This window comes from Jatropha curcas, chromosome 10 (assembly GCF_041381405.1).
Source record: "Jatropha curcas cultivar XTBG-Jc1 chromosome 10, XTBG_Jcur_1.0, whole genome shotgun sequence".
NCBI lineage: Eukaryota > Viridiplantae > Streptophyta > Magnoliopsida > Malpighiales > Euphorbiaceae > Jatropha > Jatropha curcas.
In genome coordinates, this window is record NC_143160.1 from 25,717,985 (window position 1) to 25,745,766 (window position 27,782).

The 27,782-nt window shown below is 32.4% G+C and overlaps 2 protein-coding genes across 2 annotated transcripts; one reads left to right on the plus strand and one right to left on the minus strand.

Moving 5' to 3' along the window:
• Window positions 1-7,825: 7,825 nt before the first annotated feature.
• On the plus strand, window positions 7,826-11,555 carry LOC149493349 (uncharacterized). The gene is made up of 2 exons (XM_089715760.1): window positions 7,826-10,998; window positions 11,082-11,555. Exons 1-2 carry the CDS (start codon window positions 8,040-8,042, stop codon window positions 11,459-11,461), a joined length of 3,339 nt encoding a protein of 1,112 aa, XP_089571886.1. The 5' UTR covers window positions 7,826-8,039; the 3' UTR covers window positions 11,462-11,555.
• Window positions 11,556-12,763: 1,208 nt separating this feature from the next.
• Window positions 12,764-22,219, minus strand: LOC105637268 (exocyst complex component EXO84B). Its single transcript, XM_012220694.4, has 7 exons — window positions 21,810-22,219; window positions 21,397-21,494; window positions 16,589-17,645; window positions 15,258-15,773; window positions 14,294-14,482; window positions 14,075-14,211; window positions 12,764-13,196 (listed from the first exon to the last, which is right to left on the minus strand). The coding sequence occupies exons 1-7, from the start codon at window positions 21,951-21,953 to the stop codon at window positions 13,034-13,036; spliced, it is 2,304 nt and encodes a 767-aa protein (XP_012076084.1). The 5' UTR covers window positions 21,954-22,219; the 3' UTR covers window positions 12,764-13,033.
• Between the last annotated feature and the right edge of the window lie 5,563 nt (window positions 22,220-27,782).

A 27,782-nucleotide genomic window follows, 5' to 3' on the forward strand; every position in this document is an offset into this window, starting at 1 on the left:
AAACTACAGTGCAGGCAGAGATTTTCTTAAAGGTCGCCTATTTTTTATTAATACAAGCTGAAAGAGTAAACAGCTTTGAAAATGACCAAAAACTAAATAAATAAAAAATAAAAACCCATGAACCTCGTGATAAGCCAGGAATCTTAACTTGTTTTTTTTAGCTTGACATGAAGAATTCCAATACCATACAAACTGACATTTAGTCAGATCAAATACCAGTTTCAGCTAACACAAAAAAGATACAAATATATAGCAAAATTAGAAAAATCTTAAATCCCAAAAAGAAAAAAATGTAGAGAAAAGATACAGAAAGTACCAAGAGGCAAGAAAGCCTAGAAACATATACAATCTGTTGCTTTTCCTTTACAATCCTAGAAGAAAGAGGAAAAGGGAATTAAAGCATAGGCAAGCTGAACCGGAATCGAACCATACTGTAGATGAACTAGAATTGATGGTCCAAAATTTTGAACCGGAATCGGCAGTTCAAGGGCTGATTAAGATTTATGTGAATGTTAAAAAATGAACCTGAATCGGCCCGAAATCGGCGGTACCAATCTGGTTCGAACCGGACGCCTAAACAAAATTATTTGTAGCTTAAAATTTTTTATAAAAAAATTCATATCGCTCGATTTGATTGTAGTTGATTTGATTTATGGTGAAGAGAAGTACACAATGGTACATAATTTATAAAAAATGGTGAAAAAAAATACACATGATTTGACTTAATTTTTACAAATTGACTTAATTTGAATTAATTGGATACCCAAGTAACTCATCCACCTAACCATGTCCTTCATGGACCTCCTTCATACAATTCTGAATATGACTTGTCCCTCAGATTTTTACAGGTTATTTTCAGTCTCTACCAAAACAAAATAAAACTTATCTCTTTACCAAACCCATCACTTCAAAGAAAATCTATCACTCTGGATTTTTTTTTTTTCTAATATATTTTAACTTTAACGCTCAGATTTTTAAAATGATTTTCTATATATAATTTGATAAATTTTTTTTTTTTTTTTTTTTTTGCAGATGCATTATTAATTCTCTCTCCTTTTCTTTTTCTTTTTCTTTTTCTTTTTCAATTTGACCAAGTTTAATGAGATTCTTTTAAATTGTTGATATGAAATGCTAACTCATGCATGTAAATGGCTTATATAAAACATGTGGTTTCGAAAAACGTACGTGGACTTCATGTTCTTTTTACTCGAATCATATGAGTGATATAGTTATCTATGTTAGAATTTCCAGTGAGTTTTTTCTTCCAGAATCTTAAAAATGATCAGATTGAAGAAGAAAAGAGTTCTGTCTATCAAACTAATGTTTCATTCTTTTAGTTTTAACTATTCAATATCAAAAATTTACTAGTTTGATTAATTAGGATTCATGCTCGATAAAGGTGAAATGCTCTCTTCTAAATATTTAAAGGGATTTCATATCTAGTGTTCGAATTTAAAAACTCTAATTAACAAAGAAAGGACTTTTGTCTATCTCATCTCTCTTTTTCAAAGCAAATGATGTTTCAAATTTTAATAATTGTATGCCATTCATCTAATAATTTTACCCTTAAATTCTAATAATTGACCCCAAAATTATCGTTTTTATTCTTTCAAATGTGTAATATTGGAATTATCTATTGTTTATTTTTTATTTTCATACATCCAATTCTAAATTCCTTCTAATCTCAATTTTCCCATTCATAAATTTACTTCATTTGATTTTTTTAATAATTTTCTTAGTATTTGAAATTAATAATTTCTAACTCATTTCATTAATTTCATATTTCATTTAATCATTTTTTTTTCCATAATTCCATTTAAAAACATGGCACACAATTCACAAAACTCCAAGGGAAAGGGAGTTGCTCAAAGGGTGGAAGAAATTGATTCAAATGATCCATTGATTGATTTTTCACCACAATTTAATGATGAAGTTTAATATCAAACTCTAGTTGAGGAACATTATATTCGTCGTCATCCACCACAAGAAGCAACATCTCTTAATATTTCAATGGGTAAACCACCAAAATCAGATATTTTCAATAAGCACTTTGCAAAAATTGTTCAAAATAACGGAGAAATCAATGCGGTTCTATGTAATTATTGCAAAAAAGAATATGCATTCAAGCTTCGAGGAGGCTATGGCACTCTGAATAGGCATTTAAAATCACATTATCCAAGTGAGGTAGGAATGGATGTAACTCAAACTCAATTATCCCCGTAAAGGTATAGTGATCCTAACACTCCTCTATTTAAACATAGTGATGAAACTAATAAAATTGAAATGGCTAAAATGGTTTGTCTGGAACGATTATCTTTTTCATTTGATAAAAAAATTGGATTTAATAACTATTGTAAAAAAGCATTAAATCCTTTAGCAAAAAAGATATATAGAAATACACTTAAAAGGACTATCTTATCTACTTATTTGAAAAAAAGAAATTTAAAAAAATGTATTTGCAAATTTTGATGGTAAAATTGCTATTTGTTGTGATATCTAGTATAATGCATGGCAAAATCATTCTTATATGGGTGTTACTTCCCATTGGATTGACAATGAATGAAAAATTCAAAAAAGAATTATTGCACTTAAGGTTTTTGATGACTCTCACACCGCCCATAATATTTTTACGATGTTAAATATTATTTTAGAAGAATATGGTTTGACTAAAAAAATTTTTACAATTGATTTTGATAATTCTAGTACAAATACGACATCAATAAATGAATTAAAAACTCTTTGTCAACCCAAATTTGGTGGACAATTTTTTCACACTAGATATGCTTGTCACATTTTAAATTTATGTGTTCAATATGCATTAACAACATTAAATATATTTTTACGTCCAATAAAAAAATGCTTTAAATCATTTATGGACACATGGATATGTTAGAAAAGAATTTTAAAATTTTTGTCACTTTATGGGAAAAAAATATAAAAAATTTTTAAGAGATATTCCCACATGGTGGAATTCAACTTATAAAATGTTAAATGAGTCTTATGAATATAAATATATTCTTTTTTCATTTATGCAATTGCATGCATCACATTTTCAACTTTATCCAACCAATTGGACTATTCATAAAAAAATATTAGATATTTTGCAAGTTTTTGAAAATTGTTGAAGAATTTTTAATGGTGTTTATTATCCTACTTCCCATTTATTTCCATTTCATTGTTTGGCCATAAGTAATGCCATAATTGAAAATGAAAATGATGATGATTTACAAGAATGTATATTCATGATGAAAACGAAACGGTTAAAATATTATACTGAAATTCCTGATTTAAATTCAATTGCATTTTTCCTTTGTCCTAGATTTAAGTTAATTGCATTACAATAATTTTTTCATCTTTATTATGGATCTTATAATATTGAAGTAGATTATTTTTCTCTTACTAATAATATTTTAAGGTATGTCCGTCAATTGTATGATGAGTATTCTAAATTAGTATCTCCCATTTCTAAGTATCATATCCACAAACTACTCAATCCACTAAATTTCATTTTATATAATTTACTTTCATGCAAAATGTTTCAAAAAAACCAAGGGAGGGTCCACATTCATACATAGAAATTGAGACATATATTAGCACAGATTTTGAGTATTTAGGTGATGATGCGGATGAAGACCCAACAAAATTTGATATTTTAGGTTAATGAAAAAAAACATGCAAATCGCTTTTCAGTCTTAGCTTTAATTGCAAAAGATATTCTTGCTTGTCCAATTTCTACTGTTGCAGTGGAATAAGCTTTTAGTGCAGATGGACAAATTTTAGATCCAACACGGTCAAAATTATCGCCAAATAATGTTAAAATGCAAGAATGTATTGACGATTGGACTAGAGCGGCGCGTTGAGAACTCAAGACCAATAAAATTCAAGCGATGACGATAATTCCGACTCATTAACGAGGACGAGTAGCACCGATGACTAAAATTAATTATAATAATTGGGAGGTTATTTTCCATTGTAATAATAATAAAAAAAAAAGAACTACATGAGCTTTAATTTACTCTAATTCCCAAGAAGATACGTAGGCAATTAAATTAAAATTTTTAAATTTTAATTTAATTCAATCCCAAAATAAAAAAATTATAATTTTCTATATTAGTGAATTAGCAAAATTTGTAAATTTAATGTAATAATAGTTCTAAGTTAATAGAAGTTTTTCTTTTAAAATTTTATAATAATTTAGTTAGTTAATAAAATCTAAACATTTTAAAATTATTATTTATTTATGAATTGAGAATCAAAATTTTATTATTTTTTTTAAAAAATTGTGTAATACTAGAACCAAATCGAAACCGTAATTCGAACCATCGGTTCATCGGAACCGTGCCGAAGGTTTAAGGGTCAGTTCCGCTTCAAAATTTTAAACACCTCGAACCGACGGTTTAATGAGACAGACATATAATGATGAACTCATAAGAATATGATGAATTAGTAGATGAATTAGTAGATGAACCAGTAGCAAGAAGTTCAAAAACAATTTGAGATCCAAATAAGTGAAATTGAAATATTCATAAATCATATAAATACCTCAATTTTTTATTTAACGTAACCATCTACCCATTTAATTGGGTCCATATATGGCTATCATAGAAGTAGTCATGTGCAGTAATGGGTAAACATTTGTTTCCCATCTTGGGATGGAGTTCAACGGTTAGTTGTTCTTCTTCCCGGTTGTCATATTTGTCACCAAAGGCAATGAACGATGATTAATGTTCAGGACAAAGGAGATTAGATCAAGTTCTTTTATCAGTCATTTTCTTCAAAACGAGGGTAATAAAATTTTGAAGTGGATTTAAGAGGGAAAATCACACAAACAATATTTGAGGACTGAACAATAACATATTTCTAGTTGATTTTGACCACTTAGTAAAATGGATTCCAAAATAAATCCAACAACCAATGACTTGTTTGCAATGAACTAAGATTAGAAAAAACTATTTAAACAATAACGAAAAAGCTCATAAACAACCACGTTGAGTAGGTGGAACACTCGCAGGCAGCATAAGCCATAAAGTAAGAATTGCCAGCCAATTAATGTTCCGAGATACAAAAAATCAAAAAACCAAGATTGTGATATAAAGTTTTGCAAGCTGCTTTATGCACCATATAGAAATTTATTTTTGCCCTGTGCTAGGAAAGCACTGATTAGAACTACTCACCTACTGAAGACATGAAGGAAAGCATCCTCTCTAAGTTGTAAGTGCATTATTTGTTATTTCTAGCAATAATGTCCTAATTAGGCAGGTATGCAACCAATTTTTAGTTTTCATTTCTCATTTTGCTATGTTACCTTTAAGCCTCTTATTTATTGACCGATCAGTGACAGTGAGAAAAACATGGAAAATGCATAAGGTTGATGATAACACCTCCTATACCCTCTGAAAATAATTATCAAAGAATAGCAAAATCGGCAAGAAATTCACAAATGAGGATAACATACCAGAGGCTTGATTAAGCACATTTAAAGCCATCGAGTCCCAAAGATCCACAAGTTCCTGTCCGTCAATATTAAATTTACTCTGCAATCGCAATGCACGGAGAACCCCCTCAGCAGATTCAAATTCAAAAAACCCAAAGCCTCTAGGAGTCCCATCGGTGGGGTCTTGAGCGTACCATAGCTGGGTATGGAGATGGATAACATTGAATTCCATTTGGCATAGGCGAGTTATGTCTAAAGGCCGGATTTGGAGGCTGAGCTGGTGGAATCTGATAAGGCATCATAGGAGGTGGAGCTACTACTACTCTAGGAGTACTAGAAGCCATAACTGGCTGAGCACTCACTACAAGCGGTTGAACGCCAATGGTAGGGTTTTGATAATTCGGCAACGTAGAGAATTGAGGAACTAGATGGAAAGATTGAGCAATGGGAGGCACAGATGCCCCAGCGACTTGAGGCAGCGGCACGTGTGATGGAAACACATGTACTGGTGGAGATACTAAAGTTGGGTTCGGATTTAGGCTAAGGTTAGGGTTAGCGTTTGGTGGGGGGAGGAGTTGCGGATTATTGTTGTGGCGGTGCCGATGCTGTTGAGGAATCAAATGTTGGATTGGGTAGAATGTTTAGAATTTGATTCTATGGTAATGGCGGTAGTAGGAGAAGAGAGAGGGTTCACCATTAACACATATTACAAGGATTTATTCTCCTTTTTTTTATTACTTTTATTATTATTGTGGTGTAAGGTGTGTTCCACACTCAACGTATCATTTATTAATTATCAGAATTTATAAATTTAGGATATATATATTGAAGATAAAGTATATGTGGATAAAAATTATAGAAATCCAATTGAAGTGTTAATTAAAATCTATTTTCTTCCTATCAATCGAATAATTCTTTTCATACTAAGTGAATTTCTTTTGGTAGGTAACACTTGCACGTATTTATTTGCATGTATCTGTTTCTCCTACCGCGTGAGATGACACGCATATGTTAAAGGAACATCTCTAGCCACCTTCATTTTTGACAACTGCAATGCCTCGTGTCTTTCTGGCTCTCCATCGTCACATACGTATGAGAATCATCAGAGTTTACAATGACGATCCTGTTCATTTCTTTATATATATTTCATATTCTAAGGCCTGGGTTGGCGTGGGAGCAGACTGCTTCAAACGTGACCATTGGATGTATTATCATACATATAATAATAAGATCTAATTTTCTTCTAAAAAGATTGGGTTTTTTTTTTTTTTTTTCCTAAAAAGTGAAGATTTAGAGTACATATAATATATAATGCAAAACTACAATTCTATAATATAATTTTTTTTTTTACAGAGACTGCAAAAATAAATTTTCCAAGAAAATAGATTCAATTAAAACTAAAATATCACAAATTTATTAATCATCATAAGTTATATATATATATATATATATATATATATATATATATATAGTTTTACTTTGCTTTCTTTCCTTTAAAAAAAAAAAAAAGACTAGGTTTGAATTAATATAAATAAGACTTTATTAATAATAAAAATGGAGTAATTACATAGTTGTTAGATTTTGATCAAATGAACTAATTTTTAAAATTAAACCATCCATGCATTATCCTGCTATTATACTAGTAAGTCCTTCCCGACAAAATTCTTGCTTTTTTTCTTTTAGTCAATATAACAATAATAATAATAATAAAATATATAAATCGAATATATATATATATATATATATATATATATATATATATATATATATATATATATATATATATATAGTAAATGGACGAACCAATATGGTTCTTATCCATGTATTTGATAAAGTTTTAGAGACTGCATGGTAATTTATCTCTTAAAAGCATTTTTTACGTTAAAGATTATAACACACAGATCAGATAATTTAAATTTTGAAAATTGAAATTTTTTAGTACTATCTCTATTTCATAATATTTGTTATATTTGAAAAATAATTTGTTCTAAAATATTTTCAATGAGTAATAAATTTATTTTTTTCATATTTATAATTTGTATATGACTAATAATTATTATTTTATTTAATAATTTTCTTAAACAATTAGTATTAAATTAAAAGTAATAAAATCAATTTGCTTAATAATTTATTATAATTTAGACAAATTTAATATATTTTTTAAAGAGATTGAAATTTTAGATGTGACAAGTATTATGGAATAAAGATATTAGTATAATTCATCAAATTTGAGGGACTAAATAGTAATTATACTTTGGGGTATAATTACCACGCAGGTACGGAAACGGAAAGAGCTGCATCTTGTAAAGAGGACAGGTGGTCCCCCCAAGTCCACCGCTTTTCTCAATGTCAAAGTCCAAAAAATAAGTGGGAACTCTGAAACTCGAATTCTTGAACCGATCTTTGGAATTTCTTGATTTTGTTACAACTATTCTGGTTTCACACTTACCATTCTATTTAATGAAACAATTCTCATTTTCTTCAACGCTCAACCAATTCTTGATTACTATTTACTGCTGTTTGTCATCTCTCATTTCAGCCTTTCTTCTTTCTTCTTTCTTCTTCCTCCCCATTCCAACCAACTTAAAAAGTCCTCAGTTAAGGTATGTCTCTCGTTTTTAACCATTTCTTGCTTCTATGTCTGTCGTCTTTATCTGCTGTTTTTGCTCTCAACTCTGATGGGTCTACTCTATTGTCACTCTTAAGGCACTGGACTCATGTGCCTTCTTCCATACATTCAACTTGGGATTCTTCACACTCTACTCCTTGTTCATGGTCAGGCATACAATGTCACCCTACTTCTTTCACTATACTCACTGTGAACCTTTCCGGTTATGGAATTTCTGGCCAACTGGGTCCGGAAATAGGAAATTTATCTACTTTGCAAACCTTGGACTTGAGTAATAACAATTTCTCTGGTCAAATACCCTTTCAATTAGCTAGTTGTAGTTTACTCGAGTACTTGGATTTGTCCTCCAATGGCTTTACTGGACGAGTACCTGATAATTTTAACTACCTGCAACATTTACGTTTCTTGGTTTTGTACTCTAATTCACTGTCTGGCAAGGTACCTGAATCATTGTTTCTTATTTCGAGTTTGGAATCTGTGTATTTGAATAATAACAATTTCACTGGTTCAATCCCTACTAGTGTGGGTAACTTGACTCATGTTCAAGAACTATGGCTATATGGCAATAAGTTATCTGGTACTGTTCCAGAGACAATTGGAAATTGTAGTAAATTGCAAGGGCTGTATTTGGGTGAGAACCAGTTGGTTGGTTCTTTGCCAAAGACTCTCACTAATCTAAAAAGCCTTGTTTATTTATTTCTAGCTCATAATAGTTTTCAAGGTAGCATTCCTTTAGGTTTTGGCAATTGCAAGAATTTGAGTGTTTTAGACCTTTCATACAATTGCTTCAGTGGGGGCCTCCCATCTGATTTGGGAAATTCAACTAGCTTAACAATCTTAGCCATTGTTCATAGCAACTTAACAGGCAGCATTCCCTCTTCCCTTGGCCTGCTAGACAAGCTCTTTGCTCTAGACCTTTCTGAAAACCGATTGTCTGGGAAAATTCCCCATGAACTTGCAAATTGCAAGTCCTTGACAAGCTTAAAGTTATATAAAAACCAGCTTGAGGGAGCGATTCCTGCTGAATTGGGAAAGCTGACTCAGTTGCAGGACCTTGAATTGTTTACTAATAATTTGAGTGGGGAGATTCCAATAAGCATTTGGAGAATACAAAGTCTCGAGTACTTCCTTGTGTACAATAACAGCCTTTCTGGTGAACTGCCTGTTGAGATGACTAAGCTGAAGCATCTAAAGAACATTTCTTTATATGATAATAACTTTTTTGGAGTCATACCCCAAAGTTTGGGAATCAACAGCAGCTTATTGCAGCTGGATTTCACTAATAATAAGTTTACCGGTGAAATTCCACCAAATCTTTGCTTTGGAAAGCAACTACGGGTTCTAAATTTGGGTCATAATCAACTTCAAGGCAGCATTCCTTCTGATGTTGGAAGCTGTTCGTCACTCTGGAGATTGATCCTTAAAAATAATAACATTTCCGGAACCCTTCCTGAATTTGCAGAAAATCCAACCCTTTCTCACATGGACATCAGTAACAATATAATATCAGGCCCAATTTCTCCAAGCCTGGGCAACTATTCTGGTCTTACATCTATTGACTTCTCCAGGAACAAGTTGACAGGGCTTGTACCACCTGAGCTTGGCAATCTTGTAAAGCTTGAGGAGGTAAATCTTTCATATAATCAACTTTTTGGTTCTTTACCATCTCAGTTATCACATTGTCACAAATTATACAAGTTTGATGTGGGCATCAATTCATTGAATGGTCCAATTCCCTCGAGTCTGAGGAATTGGACTAACTTATCCACTTTGATTCTGAGGGAGAATCAGTTTACCGGAGGCATTCCGCATTTTCTGTCAGAACTGGAAAGGCTTACAGAACTACAAATTGGTGGAAATTTATTGGGAGGTGAAATTCCTTCTTCGATTGGATCATTGAAAGGTTTACAATATGCATTGAATCTCAGTAGTAATGGATTGACTGGTGCAATACCTTCAGAGCTGGGAGATTTAATCAAGCTAGAACAACTCGATATATCTAACAACAATCTTGCAGGAACATTGAATGTTCTTGGTGACATCCATACATTGGTCCTAGTAAATGTCTCATACAATCTCTTCACAGGTCCAATACCAGATACCTTGATGGCCTTTCTTAACTCATCTCCCTCATCATTTGTGGGCAATACTGGCCTATGTGTCAATTGTGCTCCGTCAGGTAGCTTCACATGTGCTGGGAATGGAAATTTGAGATCATGTGCAAGTCGATTAAGCAATAAAAAAGGCCTTACTAAAGTTGAAATTGCAATGATAGGCTGTGGTGTGGCTTCTACCTTTGTTCTTCTTGGACTGGCATGTACATTGGTCCCGCATAGAAGGCATAAGCAGGACGCGGAGATTGCTGCAGAAGAGGGGCCAGCTTCTCTATTCAGCAAAGTGATGGAAGCAACTGAGAATCTAAATGATAGATACATTATTGGAAGGGGAGCCCATGGAACTGTTTATAAAGCTTCATTAGGCAAGGACAAAGTTTTTGCTGCAAAGAAAATTGCTTTTTGTAATAACGGAGGAACCAAAAGTATGGTTAGAGAAATTCAAACCATAGGGAAAATCAGGCACCGGAATCTGATCAGGTTGGAGGAGTTTTGGTTAAGAAAAGATTATGGGTTGATTCTCTATAGACAAATGGAAAATGGGAGCCTTCATGATATTTTGCATGGAAAAAATGCTCCATCAACTCTGGAGTGGAATGTGCGCTTCAGAATAGCCATTGGAACTGCCCATGCATTGGCATATCTACATTATGATTGCGATCCTCCAGTGTTGCATCGAGATGTCAAGCCAGAAAACATTCTCTTAGACTCTGATATGGAGCCTCATATCTCAGATTTTGGTATTGCTAAGCTTCTGTATCAATCTCCTGCATCGGCACCCTCCAGCTTGGTTATAGGTACACCAGGATACATTGCACCAGGTAACTTCTTCTGCAAACATTCTCCTAGAATCTGCTAGGAAAGCTACTTCATTTGGTACTCATATTTGTGTTGATTTTGACAGAACATGCATTTATAGAGACGAAGAGTAAGGAATCAGATGTTTATAGCTATGGAATTGTTTTGCTTGAACTAATAACAAGAAAGAAGGCATTGGATCCATCATTCGGGGAGCAAACAGATATTGTGGAATGGAGTAGGTGTGTATGGAGAGATACAGAAGATATCAGAAGGATTGCAGATTCAGGCCTTGCAGAGGAATTCTATGATTCAGATATAGTGGAGCAAGTAACTGATGTATATTTGTTGGCCTTGAGATGTACTGAAATTGAACCAAGAAGAAGACCTTCAATGAGAGATGTTGTCAAGCAATTACAAGGAGCAAAAGCCCAAAATGGGTCATTGCACATTTGTTCTATTCAAGATGCAGAGATGTGTATTTGAGCACAAGGAATTAGTTAGCAGATCAGTCATAATTGCTTGTATTTCCTTTCTGTTTTAATAATATCATACTAATACTAGGCTTTCAATTCTACAATAGTTGCTCTTGTTGATAACTAAAATATAAAAATTAACATTAGAAAATTACGACCTAATTTTGTTATTTTTTCAATTAGATTCAGAAAATGAGAAATTTATTGGAAATCAATGCACTTTATTTAATCAACCAAGTTAGGATTAATGTACAGTTTCAAATGAAAAATCAGAACCACGTCTTAACTGAAAATCAGCATTGCACTTGGAAGAATGAAAGGCGTTGCAAAAGAACAGAGACTAGTGGGCTGTTGAGCTCGTGACCCCATCAATAGCTTTTTGTTTTTCCACTTATGCTTTGCTCGGCAATAACTTTTTAAGTAGTTTTTAACGACTAATTAAAATGCTAAATGTTATTTTTTATAGTGTTTTATAACATAACGTTTGAACTTGCTTTTATAGGTTAAAGTAATGTTTTATAAAAAGTTAATTCATATAAATAGACCCTTAATCTTTCCAATGCTTCCTGACAAATCTCATTAAGTCAGACATCTTCTATCTTCTGACAACATAGTGCAATATTAATGTCTATTATGCAAACTATTGCCAACTAAATCCGGAAATTAGAAATTTGGATATGTTCAGCAAAATTAACTGTTTTAGTAGCGTTTAGCAGTTTAAGTAGCTTTTCATAAAACGAAAGCTAAACGAGCTGTTTGAGTAACTTTTCATAAAATACTAAGAGTTAAACGTTATATGAGTTAACTTTTCATAAAACCCTACCTTAATCTCTAAAAGTTAATCCAAAATTTATGTTATATTACCGAATTCCGTAAAAAGTTGCTTTGCAAACCTTAAACCACTTTTCAATTAGGTAGTTGTAGATTACTTGAGTAGTTGGATTTCCTTCAGTGTCGGGTATAATTAAAATTTTGAGATATTTGTCCAGTGAAGTTACAGATGTGTTTGTGGGTCTTGAAAGGGAGCCGAGGAAAAGACCCTCAGTTATAGATGATGTTAAGCAATTACAAAACGCAAAACTTTCTTCTGTTCAAGTATTTTTAACTGATAGATAATTGATTTTATTATAAGTAAAAATAATATTAGACTTTCTATAATAATTATCTTAATCTGATAAAAAAAATTATTAAATATAATTAACATTTAACATTCAATATGATAATAGTTCCAGCAAAATCTTCCTATTTTGTTAGCTTTTTCAAATTAGGTTAGGACTAACGTAGAATGTAAAATGAAAAACTAGAACCACAGTTCAACTAAAAATCAGAGTATCAGGTGCATTGAACTTGAAAGAATAGCTTAGTCAAAGAATAGGTACATAATCGAATTCAGGATCGAATAAAATATTCAGCATTTACAGACTCAAACTGAACTCAACCATGAAGAGATTCCCAGACTTCACAAAAATTGAGAAGATGAAAAAAATGAGATCAAACCATATGCTAATCTGCTTAGTGCTTACAAATCCTTCAAGGAATATATTCAACGAGCCAAATATACACAAGGGTTTAGAACTTTGTCTTAGGAACTCCCATGAGATCTGACAGATGAAATGGATTGTGCAGAAACAGAGGCTGTTGGGCTGTTGAGTTCACGGTCCCCATCAATAGCTTTTGGTTTTCCACTTAATCTTTCCAATGCTTCTTGACAAATCTCAGTAAACCAGTCATCCTCTGGCAATACACTGCATTTAAAGTGGAAAACGAATCCGGTTTTGTAAATGCAATCCATTTAATGTCTGGTAAGCATATTGAAGAAAGCACATGAATGTAGAATTTGAAATAATAAGGATAATAATGTAAAGAACTGCAGTAGGGGACGGGAACTAGAAGGAGAATTAAGGATGGATAGTTGACAATTGGTCTTATTTCTATGGATCATCTTCTCATATAATTTGCTTCCACTTAATTACCTTAAAGCTTAAACTGCACATACACATTGCAATATAAATTTGAATTATTACGACTCGTTCTCACACTAGTTCTGGGTCCACTATATATATATTATATAATGAAATTCTCCGCAACCAGCCCCATCACTTGATTCCCATGCAGTGCCCAACAAGCAGAAACATCTATGCAGCATCAGGGGGCAATTGCCTTCTATAATTCTCTAACAGAGGGAGACAATATTTAAATCCGTAGATGTATAATCTCTCCGCACAAATTTCATGCCCCTTCTCTAGTATTGATCTTTTGTTGGAATATAAAGCCAGCCAAGCAAAATAATGCTTCTCCTGTTCCAAATTCCTGAATTCATTTGGATCTTTTACCGATGAAAATCATCATTCCAAGGGGGATTTGGATTTGGATCAGTTTTTTTTCTTCTCTTGCAGAGTTACTGATTGTGGTCCATATACTATGTGCTGAAACAAAATCCCTAAGTGTAAAGGATCTCTTTTTCGTTTTTTGAACAAAGGTGAAGGATTAAAGATGTAGAATATCTCAGGAACTTTCACATAGTTTTCAGTAGCAATAACTGCATCCTCTTTTAATGATGTTTGCAAATTATACATAAAACACACAATAAATTCATAACCCAAAGAAGAAACTGCTTATTTACCTGTCTGGGTCCATTCCTGTAGCAGAAAATGCTGCAACAGCTTTAGAAATTATCTCATTGACTACCCGAATCAAATTCCGTGACAAGTAGCGTCCTTGTGAAGCAAAGCACATCACAAACTTCATGTCCAAATAAAACTGCACATAGACCAACAAATGCAGTATATCAAAACTCAATACACCAATAAGAACTAGAGGAAAAGAAGCCAGATTTACATACTTGTTGCAGACCAAGAGGACCCAATGGCCTTGGACCTTCTTCAATATCATCCCAAAAGCTTTGATCTTCCGAAAGCCATAGTATAACAGTTTCTGTGAGCCTCATCAATAGCAATGTAGCAAATCTTTCCCTTCCTACAAACATATCCGCTGCTATGCTAGCCATTCGGTTCAGTTTTATAAAAAGTTCCTGAATCATAACATAACAAGAACCCATAAGAACTCGTAGTGAAATAGATTGTTCATCTCCAGCAATACACTGAAACTATATATATTAGACAGTTAATTCTCCACAGCCAGCACAAAGTTCCAGTTCTTGAATTTTGAAAGGCCAATCTAACATGAAGGTTAACTTAACAAATTTTCAATTTTCTTTAAATCCAGCTAAGTTCAGTGAAAATAATCTCACAAAGTTAAGTTCACTGAAAATTAGTTTTTCCATAGAGTTTGATAAATTCAATGCTTCCTCCAAATTCCAGTTCCTAGGGTCTGTATTCTTCTGACAAAAAAGAGATACAAAGTTATAAATAACTATATTACACACCCAAACAGGTGTCCAAATAAATACAAAAACATATTAACCGCTAATAAATTTTATTTTTGATCTTCTTTTACCCAAAAAAACTTGTGAAAAACATCTTTAGGTAGCAGGTGCAACCCCAGGGACATGAGGTCAAATCAATATACAGATGAAAATGCAACCAGAATGAAAAGCAACAACATTCTATTCTCTCCTGCAACAAATATTTAATTGTCTTCATATTACTGATACTTTATCCTATGAAATCCCAAGCATAATATGTATTTTCAGTTGACATATATATCATAACTGGACCCAAAAATGGCCTAAAGTTCATTCTGACAAGCAGAGCGATCTATACATGATATATATACATCTACAACACCCCTCTCAACCCAAAAAAATAAAAACAAAAAGTCAGCATTTTGTACCAAAAAGATTTTACCTGGAATATTGGGGATGGAAACCATTCCATCTCATCCATATTTCCATCCATGTTTATGTACATTTCTGCAGTAAGATGACTATCACCCTCTTCCGTAAAAATGAGATCAAGGGCATGCTGTCGACAAAAACTATCTTTTAATCTATCAACTGAACTCACAAGCCGCTTCCTCCATTCTCGTTGTTCAGGATGACGATTTTGCCTGTCTAGAGGTCTCCTACGGAGATCATCCTTACTATTTGCTTGATGAACAGGGGATACCTTCATGGCTGCCCGCGGGAGTAGTTCATCAGCCAATAATGATGCATTGGCTAGCAAGGCTATCTGCTGGGCTTCAGTCTCAGCCATTCGTACAATTTTATTTCCTGAACCCTCAAAGTTTCCTTCTTCTTCCATTGAACCTGGCAATGCTTTTATCAGCATGTTCACATATGAGTTAAATACTTGAAACAAACCCTCCAATGATTGACTTCCCAACTGCATGCTTAAAAGTGGTCCAACATCCTCAAAGAAATCCTGAAAAATAAATGGAACAATTTCATCATTTGAAGAAAATAATATAATTCAATTCAATCAGTTATCCCGACAAGCATGAGGAACACATGCACCAATGTAAGGAAATTAGTAACTCAAAGCACTTTAGAGGTGCAAAAAGTTGGGGAAAGCTCTACTCAATTGGAAGAGAAAATTCAAGTGAATAAATACAGCACATGCATATGGAGCAGGAAAAACCCATGTCAGCAGATATACTACAGAAGGAACAAAGAATCAAAATTTCAAAAGATCATTGGAATCCAAACAAGCAGCAAAATGGCAATTCAAAGCAGTAATAGCCAGGGATGGATTAAAAAATAGAGTCTATAATTGTCTTGCGACCATAAGTTATAGTAAAACTGAACTTTCTGTTAACAGGTTAAAACAACAATATGCAATACATTTGCCAGAACCACTGTTTCAGCCGAAAAGAGAACAGATGGCAGTTCAATGTTCCAATTAAATTTTAAAATTTGCAGTATCAGTGATAAGAAAGTCAGAGACAATGATCTTCCAATGATGTATCAGTGATATTTTCCACAACCTGAAAAACTTTTATCTAGTCTTCAAACAATAGGACACACATACACCAGAGAAATTGAAGCACAATGGACAATATGGGAAGAAAGGAAGGAGGTGAATAAAGGAAAACGAGCAGCAGCTGCAAACATACAGTCATCTTTAGACAACATGGTAAAAAGAAAAAAAATGTATTGTACTTCGTATACACACACAATGTGTGGCTGAGGAGAGAGATGTATCAATCTATTGGAAATAGTGAAGGAAAGACTATTCACCTGGACCATCAAATTGAACCGATGAGCGCTGCTTGTAAGTTTATGTTGAAATACAGCTGTATTACCAAGAGACGCAACAGAAGATCTGCCAGACTGTCGAGTACCTGTTGGAGGGTAAGTGAGTATCCAATCGTCAGCAGCAGCCAAAGCAGCTGTGCTCTCTTCAATTCGCTTTAGATTTGCATCTAGTGCCTGTTCAACACTCGGCCTAAAGAGCTTTATGAGCACAGGACAAAGTGCCAATCCACGGACTTCCAACAAAGAGCAATGACCCAAAGCTATTTGAACACACTCTGCAGCAGCTCTTAAGCCTCCAGCAGCTGCTGAGGAAGCTAATGCATGTCTTTTAACAAGAACTGCAAAGGCCTCTGTTTGCTTTGTAGCCCACATTACAAGCTCAGAAGTATAAGCAGGTTCCTTGCCAAAAATAGCCAGTGAATCATTAGCAGCTTGTGCTATAGCAGAGAATACTATCTGTGAGAGTGCAGCAGTATATGCTCCTCCATACGAGGTGCTTGATGGACGAAGACTTTGCATGTTATACTGATATCTCTGGTAATGTGCATTGAGGAGTAAATTATGAGCACGAGGACCATCCCCAAGCTTTTTAAGAGCTGATATAGCTGCACGAAGTTCACTACCACGGGTAGACGGCTGGCAAGCAGCTTCAGCAAGCTGATCAGCTAACTTTTGCCGGCGCTCAAGAAGAGCAGTCTGTAATGACACAAGTACATCAGGACTCAGCAATTTTGTTTCTTTTGCTTCAGATGCCACATGCTCTCCTTCATCAAGGGCTGCTAAAGCTTCATCCACTCTCCTCTCAGCTAACAGAACATCAAGGACATCAGGAAATTCAACTGACCACTTCTCTAGGTCAGAAGGTTCTTGATCTTCGGCAGTTGGTAAGCCATTTACCACAGAGGCTTCTGAAGCTTTTGTTGGTGTAGAATCAATATGAACTCCCTCTGCTAAACCATGAATTAAAGTAGCCTGAGTAGATAGCAGATTTCTGATGGATGAAAGCTCCCCCTCCAAGTCTGATATCTCTTTTGAAGTTCTTTATGCAAGAAACAAAGATCCTTTAAGTTTCAAAATCCTTTAAATTTTGAAGTGCTTTATGCAAGAAACAAAGATCCTTTAAACAAAGATCCTTTAAAGTGTTTTAAGAAAGAAGATGATAGTTGTATATTCCCAACATCTAGACTAATTGGAAATGATTAAAGTAGCATTTAGTTCAAGAGATGTGCAAGATACTGTAGTAAGGAGTCCAAGATGTCTAGTTTATACAGGATCTCACATTTCAATAAATCAAGAGAATTTAATTACCATAACATTATTCAATTCATGAAATCACAATCCAATAGTGGGTATCAAATCCACAGAAATGTATTGTGTATGCTTCATGACATTAATGTTTTGTTTTTGGAATCATAAAACATTAGAAAAGATTACCCTTATGTAGTTAATAGTGTTAATCTACTACTATCATTTCACTTTGAACTGCTTTGACAAAAATGTAAATTTTCCAATATGAACTCTAAAGGCAGCAAATGGAAAACAAGTCTTATTTTCTAGAAAATTATTCCAAAAATATTGAGACATTGATATTAAAGTTTATTTTAATTTGTTTAGATTTTTTTATTTATTAAAATATATTTTTTATTAGTTATCAAATTAAAATGTTAAACCTAGCTATTTCATTTTCCGAAATGGAGTTATACAATCATTTTTTTTAACTACTGTCCTTCATTAATTATTGATACTATTAATAACTCAATTAATAAAAACTTCTAAAATGTTAGTTAACTTTCATACTATTTAATATAAAATTTTTTACATAAAGCTTAACTAATATAAAAACTCCTTTTCAACAACTTAATTATTAATATAAATTTTTTTGAAAAACAAATGAAAATGTTTAGTAAGAATTTCGAAGCCAATTTTGGATTTGAAATATATCTTTAGATAGAAATTCATATTTACGATATTCAACTATGAAATTATTTATATTTTCAGCAAAATAATAGGCCAAATGACTAGAAAAATCCTAAACTTTGGCCAATTCTTTTAATTTTATCAATTGACACCATGAACTATTTTTTTTATATAACAATTGTGATCTTCATTCATCTATTGTCCAAAACTTGCTATCGTGGCTATTAAACTTACAAGTGGACCCCACATGCAGTTTAGTTAGTGCTAAGTAAGCAAACAATAAGTCACATAATGACCAAAAAAGCCTGAACTTTGATCATTTTTATAATTTTAGCCATTCTTTAATTTTTCAATTTTTTTTTACAATCGTGGGATTTACCTATCTGCCGTCCAAAACTTGCTAACATGGCCGTTAAACTTAATAAGTGGGCCTATGCACGACTCAGTCAACGCTGAGTGGATTTTCCATCAAAAGAGTCACGAAATCAAATAATAATTGCATTAATTTCCAAAAACTACCAAAACTCCTTAAAGCAAAATTCGTTTATCTTCCATTAATTTCTTGAAGAAGATAAATTACACTTATCTAATAAAATGCTTTGTAATTACTAACCAAAAACAAAATTCCTCTAGATCTTAAAGAATTCAACAAAACAAAGCAAAAAAACTACTTCCACATCGAAGTAATATCTACCCTTTAATCTTTTGAACATTTACATCGGGCAAAATAATGACCAAATTGGATCAAAAGCCCAAAAATAAATACAATTCTGCTAGTAAAACAAGAGGAGGTACCAAAAGTTTCCATCAAAGTCAAGAAGCCAAATAAAGAGATATAGAAAAATAATGAAATGTTTATATATAAAAAAGAACCCATCTTATTTGGCTTATATATAAAAAGCCCTAAGGTGGATTCACAGTATCAATTGATTTGTAAAAATGGTACAGATGGTCAAAGTTTAAGCTTTTTTTTGGTCATTTGGCTTTTATTATTTGCCTACTCAAATTTGACTAATCCGCATGTGGGGCCCACTTGTTAAGTTTAAGTACCAAAACAGCAAGTTTAGACTGTAGATAGATGGAGGCTACAAATGTTAAAAAAATTTAGCTCATGATATCAATTAATGAAATTTTAAAAATTCGCCAAAATTATGAAAATTATCAAAATTCAGGCTTTTTTTTTTACCATTTAGCCAAAATAATAGCTATTTAATATAATGGCCTTAATTAAAATCAACAAAGGGAAAACAAAAACGGACAATTGAATATTTGGATATATTAATGTAACATCCTGACCAGATGAGGTGACAGCTTGAGATGTTAGCTTACCTTCAGGCGGATCCCACATTGGCTAAGTACAAGGTGGAAATGATGTATATTAAGGATGGGTAAGCCTTAGACTAGCAAGAGACTTTTCGAGGGTGATGGATTATCACTCTCAAGAACAAAACCCTACGGGCTAGGCTTGGGATGTTAATTAACATGATTTCCAATTTTGCAATTTCTATTCGGACTACAAAAAATTAGGAAATTGGGAAATGGAGAAGAAAATTCGAAATTGGAAAAAAAAAAAAAAGTTTTCTACCACTAAACATGGCCATAGTGTTCCATTGGAAGAAAGGAATATCACTTACACCAAGAGAATATGTCATGACATAATAATCTCTAAAAATCAATTTGCTTTTATGCCAAAAAGATCAATTACAAAGATAAATTACCATAAGAGGGAAACTGGAGAAGAATAAAAAGGACACAAAAAAAGACCTCCATAATGTATTCTATCAATCTAGAGAAGGCATATGACACAATATAGAGAAATGGCACTATAATGATTTTGGATAGGAAGAGTATTTATTAGGTAAATAGAAGTGTTTAAGGATCACTAAGTCATTGACATTTAGACAATTGTAGATGATCTAATGGGTTTTCCTGAAGTTGGATGGCACCCAAGGTCAACTAAATGCTTATCATTATGCTTTGTCATGGATAAGTTAACAAATGATGAAAATATGATATTACCAAGTGTGTGAAACTAATGAGAACCCAGATTTGAGCAAGACAACTATTCAGCAATATGTGTAGATTTTACTAGAAATATGCTTACACTATTGATGCTTTTATTTTGATGCAAACCAAGCAATCAGCAATCCACATATCTCAAAATATCAACTTTGTTAGAATTATTTGCTCAAAAATTTTGGCAAAAACATATTACTTCAAGGGATTTCATTGTTACCATATGCTACTTGCATCACTTTTCCCAAAATGAAAAAGAAACAGAGAAGAAACTCTTCCATAAAAAAAAAATGTTGAACGATATGAATAATAAAAGAAAAACTAACAAGGATTAAAAGAAATCTTCCTTCACTAGCTGGATGCTTTAAGGAAGCACGGCAATCATTTATCGCCAAGAACCACTTATTGCTAATCAAATAAATTAGTTGTAATTGCAGGAACTTTTATACCCTAACATCTCATTCCTTGTGAAATGATTCCAACAGGTAAATAGAATTCAAGAACAAAATGCCACCAAAGTTGATTGTGAAATCAAGATTATAAACAGGTTAGATGATAAAATCAAAGAAAAAGAGTCATGATCTTTACAACTACTGTTTTATGATCATATCATTAATCTCAACAAAATTGATAATGTACGAGAAAAATCCATTGAAAAGTACCAAAAAGTATGTGTTTTTGTGTGTTAATTTTCCACATAAAACTATGTTAGACCTCAACTTCTATGATGATTTCCCAATGTACAAACTATAAAGAGAATAATTTATTGGGCAATTTGAGATTTATGTAAACAAATTCTGCAATAAAATGGCATGGAGCAGTAACTACCATCTACATAATAGTGAGAAACAACTCACCGAATGAAAGCTGCATAATTTGCATACACACTCTTCCGCATTTCTTCAGCAGAAGCTTTCTTCAAATCCACAAGATATGAACATAATTGCCTTATTTCCTGTAACCAAAAGCATAACGGTATCATAATGAGGTTAAACTGACCCTCATTTCGTTGCAAAACGCAACTGGAGCCACTGAAGCATGATATACAGTGACTTAAATACACAGAATCATAATCATGAAGCTGAAGAAACTTCAAAAAGAAAAAAGTTTAAAGATAAATTTATAATTAACGAAATTCAGCTAAATTTATAATTTCCTCTACAATATAATAACCAAAATGGCACATACTTTAAGCTGAAGCTCAGAAAAATATGCATATGAAAAGTTAATTCAAGAACTAAATAAAAGGAAAAAGAAAGTATGTATCGACCTTGTCGTTGAGAGAGCATTTTGACTGAACATAAGAATCGGCGTCGAACTTATCGGACTTGAAGACCATAAGACCTTCTTCAAGTTTGGTACCATTTTCCTTGACCGGAGTTCCTCTCGACCGGCCACTTTTCACGGAGGCCATTCGAGAATTGGATTCCTTCTCCTAAAATGAGTCAACTGCTGCAACAGATCTGATGATCATCAATCAAAGTAACTTGTAATTAAAGAGAGATCTGATATTAAACGCAGATTAGGCCATTATAGATCAAAGAGAAAGTAAGAGTTGGTGAGCAGAACAATGATTATTTGATTATTTATTGTCTCTCTACTTTGGGGAGAGACGAGAGACAGCAGCACCACTCTGTCTCCAATTTTTCTCCGGTCAAAAAAAAAAAAAAAAAAAAAAGAATGTTTTCTCCTCTTTTTCTCGTCAAAATTTTGTCTCTTAATAGCTAAGCTAAGATAATTTCTAATTAATAGGGATGGCAGCAGGGCGGTATCCGCAAAAAATAAATTATCTGATCCCAAATTTGTTATCATTTTAAGTATCCGTCCGTTAAGATAATATTATATATATGGTAGTTATATATAGAATTTACTTTTAGACACGCTTTAACTAGAAATAAACAATTATTTTTGAAGCTAATATCCAACGTATAAAAGTACACACTCCAAAAAGGTTAAAAGCATGAATTAACCCAAGAAAATTCATGGAATCTCCAAGAAATTAATCATCCAGTATCAGTTTAAAAGACTCCCACTTCCTTTAATATTGTAGAAGATACCTATTGAAGTATTCATGTTCAATTCCTTCCTTTAGAAAATCCTACTAGATAAGTATTTAGTTACGAAAACACTAGGTTATCTACATCTACCCAAACGCCAAATATTCAATTACAAAGTCTAGGTTTTAATAAATCTATATCTAAACCCATATATCAAGAAGTAGAACAACCAGTTAACTTTTTACCTCTCTCTCTCTTACGAGATATTTGTCTCCTACAAGATCCCCCTATGGAACAACATATATCTCTATTAAATGTTATTAGTGAAAATGAATTTTCAATTAATAAAAAATTTCTTAGGAAAGAAATGACTAATAATTATAATTTAGATAAGTGTCATTGGTCTTTTGAAAATTATTTGAAAGAAAAAAGAGATCAAATTAGAGAATTATATTATGGTTACATGAATCAATATAAAGTTAATATTTCTTTCTTTCAGTAGTTTTCTATTTATTCTATTGAGAATAGTATAGAATACCATTTTCAAGAAGTTTTAGCTAATCAAAATGTAACTAAGAAATGGATAACTACATCTAATGATGTTGTTACATCCGTTCATCCTCATCTAGAAGAAATTAAATTTGGTTATCAACATCAGATAGTTATAGGTTCTCCTTTTTAGATGATAAATACAATAGATGATGATAAGAAAAATCTTGCATTAAAAGATATTAAAAATGTTCAATTTCAAAACAATTACACAAACCAAATACTAAACAAAATAACATTACAATTAGATAGATTAGAAATTCAAACTCCAGTATCTTATACTTATCCTATTCAAAGACCCTTACCAATTACTAAATCAGAAATTATAATATTTAAGTCCCATGAAATACCTACAGAACAAATAGTTAAGTTAGACAAAACAGAGTCTATGTTAGAAAAGATACAAAAAGATTAAATTATTTGAGTATTTCCTCTTCTTCTAATATTAAGTAAAAACAAACAATTTGAAGAAGAAGAAGAAGAAGAATTTGACACAAATATTAGTCAACTAAAAGAATAGTTTAGTGAAAATTTTATTTTATTATTCAAAAGATTCATATGCACCGTTACCCAAAACTAAAAATTTTTACCCTAGGCTGACACCTCCAGATATACATATGAAGATAGATCTGCCATGACTCAGGCTAGATATGATGGAGAATCAATTAATAAATGGAATATAGATGGATTATCAAAATATCAAATAATAAATATGTTACAAGAAATGATTATGGCCTCATCAGCTCATAAGTCTAAAGGTAACACTGATCCAGCTGTAGCTCATATATTAATCTCATGATTTACCAGTCAATTAAAAGGATGGTGGGATAATTATCTTTCTTTAGAAGAAAAATAGAAAATATTAAATGCTACTAAAACTATAGTTAAATAAGAAGGTCAATAACAAATACATACAACTGTACGAGATGTAGTTAATACATTAATTTTTGAAATTACTAAAACCTTTATAGGTGACAGGAGAATATCAAGCTAGAGCCTTTGAATTATTAACTACTTTGACTTGCCCAAAGTTATAAGATTTTAGATGGTATGAGGATGTATTTCTTACAAAAATATTTATTAGGCAAGATTATAGTCATGCCTTTTAGAAAGAAAGATTTTTTGGTGGATTACCTAAGTTATTTACTGAAAAGATATGCTCGAGAATATGAGAGATATGTGGTGGATTTATACCTTATGATACCCTCACATATGGATAAATTATTAATCATGTTAATGATGAATGTTTAGCTCTATATACAAATCTTAAGTTAAAGGTAAAAATGAAGAGTGAGTTCCATCAAAGTAGAAAAGAATTAGAAAGTTTCTGTAGTCAGTATGGATATGAAAGGTTACATCCTCCTTCTTCTTAAAATAAGAGGAAACATAAGAAAATCCTATAGAAGACCTTTTAGAACTAGAACTTTTCGAGATAAGACCCTTAAGGATAACAAACCCCGTAGATAGCTAAGAAGAATACAGTTAAATGACAAATAGTGTATTGCAAGTGTGAAAAAGTAGGACACTATAAGTCACAGTGCAAGATGAGAGAATAAATAAATAGCCTAGATATATCGGATAAGTTAAAACCGCAAATGGTGAGTTTACTTCTCACCAATATAGATATAGATTTAGAAATAAGTGATAATCCTGAAGATTTATATAAAATAGAATCTAATTATTTAGAAGATATTCAAGTGATATAGATAACTGTGGATGCGATGGTCCCTGTATTTGTAAGATAAATAGTATAAACGTAGTTACTAGAGAGACATATTTTCGTTTAGATTGTATAGAAAAGATTGAAGATAAGAACGTTAAAAAGCAATATTTGTTAAAATTAAAAGTTGTGACATCACACAAAAACAAAAAAACAATATGACCTTATAAGTTACAAGAAATATTTAATAGGTCCAATAGTAATAAAGAGAAACTTTTCCCTTCTTTAACCGACCTATAAGGAGAAATTAAGATAGTTAAAAGGGAAATAAAAGAATTAAAACAAGAACATAATAAAATTAAATAAGACATCATTTAGTTACAAGTTAATAAAATTATAAATATTCAAGCAGAACCCTCAGAAAATAGAAAAATTACTAATTTAGCTTAAACATTATCTTATGATGAGTTTATTAATGTAATATCTAGAGTAAATTTTCAAAAATAGATAGTTTTAGTTTAAATAGTAGTTAAAAATATTTTCATTTAACTATGACTACATTAGTTGACTCTGGTGCAGATCAAAATTGTTTGTAAGAAGGATTAATTTCAATTATACATTATGAAAAAAAACTAAGGAAAGGCTATACACAGCTGATGGTAGTAAGTTAAAAGTATAATATAAATTAACAAAAACAAAAATATGTAGTGATGGTTTTTGTTTTAAAATTCCCTTTATTTTAGTTAAAAATCTTATTACAGGAGTAGTACTAGGAACACTCTTTTTAGCTACTAATTATCCCTTTAAAGTAGATAATGACGGATTAAAAATAAATATCTTAAATAATCAAATATGTTTTAAATTTATGCAACCAATTGGACAAAAGGATTTAAGTGCTATGCAAGATATTTCTATATATAAAGAAATAAATTTTATTGAACAAAAACAAAAATATATTAGCTATTTGAAACAAGAAATTAATAACATTAGGATTGAAAATCAATTACAGTAGACTCACATACAACAGAAAATTAAAGATTTTGAAGAACTTTAAATAAAGAAGTATGTTCAAATATCCGAATGCCTTTTGGTCTAGAAAAAAACATATAGTTTATTTACCTTATGTAAAAGATTTTAATGAGAAAAATATCTCAACTAGATCTAGAGCTATTGAAACACCCTTAATTTTTATTTTCGAAACTTTTGAATTTTTATTAAATCAAAAATCTGAATTTTCGACTGTCGGGACTACAAATATCGTTTAATTTTAATTCGGGCCCAAGTTTACGGAGTTGGGCTCAAGCCCAAAAACATGTTATTAAATATTTGCCGAGTGGAGGACCTTTAGAAATTTTTAAGAGTAACTATGGAGCATTAATAATTAATTTATTAAAAATGTATATGTATATATGTGTGATTACTATATAAATTAATTATTCTAAAAATCTATTATTACTCTTATTATTCTTATTATTATTTAGTAAATTGAGGAAATGTTCTAGAACCTAACTAAAAGAATCAAAATAAATCAAATCGGATTAGAAAACCAAGCAAATCGAGCCGAATCATTGAATTGGACCAAACCGATTCGAATTGAACCGGAATAGTCTAGAAACCCAAATTTCTTTCCTTCTTCTTCGTCCTTCTTCTCCAGCGCCGACCTCACTCTCGCCTTCTCCTTTCCTCTCCTTCCCTCTAGTTCCGGTCACCTAAGACAGCGAAGCCACCATCTTCTCGTCGCCGAGCCATGACCTCCCATCTCGCCTTCCTCCGTTTCTGCTCTCGGTGGACGCAGCAGAGGCAAGCTGCGATGGCAGCTTGCGATCGTCGCTCCTCGCGTGCTCCGCCACCGATTACCTCGCTCAGTTCGCGTCTCCTCTCCGCCAGTGATTCCGGCGACTGCTGCTGTGAAGGCGAACTGCGGTTCCTGCGCTTCGAGGGACAGCGCCCTTTTCACGCATAAGGCTACTGTTGAGCCCGTTTCAGCCAGCTACGGGCTGATCGCACGCAACTGAAGCCAGAATTGAACCCCTGATGGAAAATGGAGTCTGATGGTGCATGAATCGCCCGATTCCGGAGAAGTTCGACATTCCGGCCACCGTGCACGGCGGCCGGCTGGCGGCGGTCTGATGACCGGCCGGCGACACTCCGGCGAGGCCCGGCAGACAGAATCCTCTTTTCTTCGCGTTGAGCAAGGAATCGTCGCCCGATTCTCAATTGGTACGTTTCAAGACTCAATTCTCAATTTTTACATATAAAGCATTAATTGATTAATAAATTTAATTGTGTTATAAATGTCAAAATTTAAATTTATGGGACATTTTAGTTAATTTCGAATAGATAGTTAATCGATGGACTTTGAAATATTAGGTTGGAAGCTTGTGAATTTAATTGGGGAATTTATAAGAGAATTCGAACTTAGGATTCACTTGTTAGAAATTGTGATTATATTAGGTTGAGTACATAATTTGAAAATCACTATTCAACCTAATTAAATATATTTAATGTTGAACATCTAGGACATAAGTCATTATGGAATAACTGTCGTAAATCGAAACGTGAAGGACAAATTGGAAGTAATTAGTTAGATAATTAGATGAACGAAGTTAAATAAATAGTAGTTACAAATAGTTATTGTTAAAAATGAGTTTTATCAACTTAACAATTTAATTACCATAAGTTATTAATTTGGTTAGCTTATGATTTAACAAATAATCTTGTATGAGTATTGTTGGAACAGATTGAATTTCGTTATATTTATAAACCTGTGGTTGAGATAGTTGGGTGTTACTGTTGATGTTTAAGGAGGATGGGAATAAAGCTGGTTGATTGCCCGACGGATGGGCTGTGTATTGATTGATTGCTATATAATAATACTGTGTTATCTAAACAGGTGGATAGTCCAATTTTTAGGGGAGGTGCTGCCGAAATTTCGGTAGAGCCTAGACTAGTTTTAATAAATAACATAATAAATAAGTTTATTTAGATAATTTCTATAATATGATGCAAAATAAATATAGTGCATTAATTACTTTAT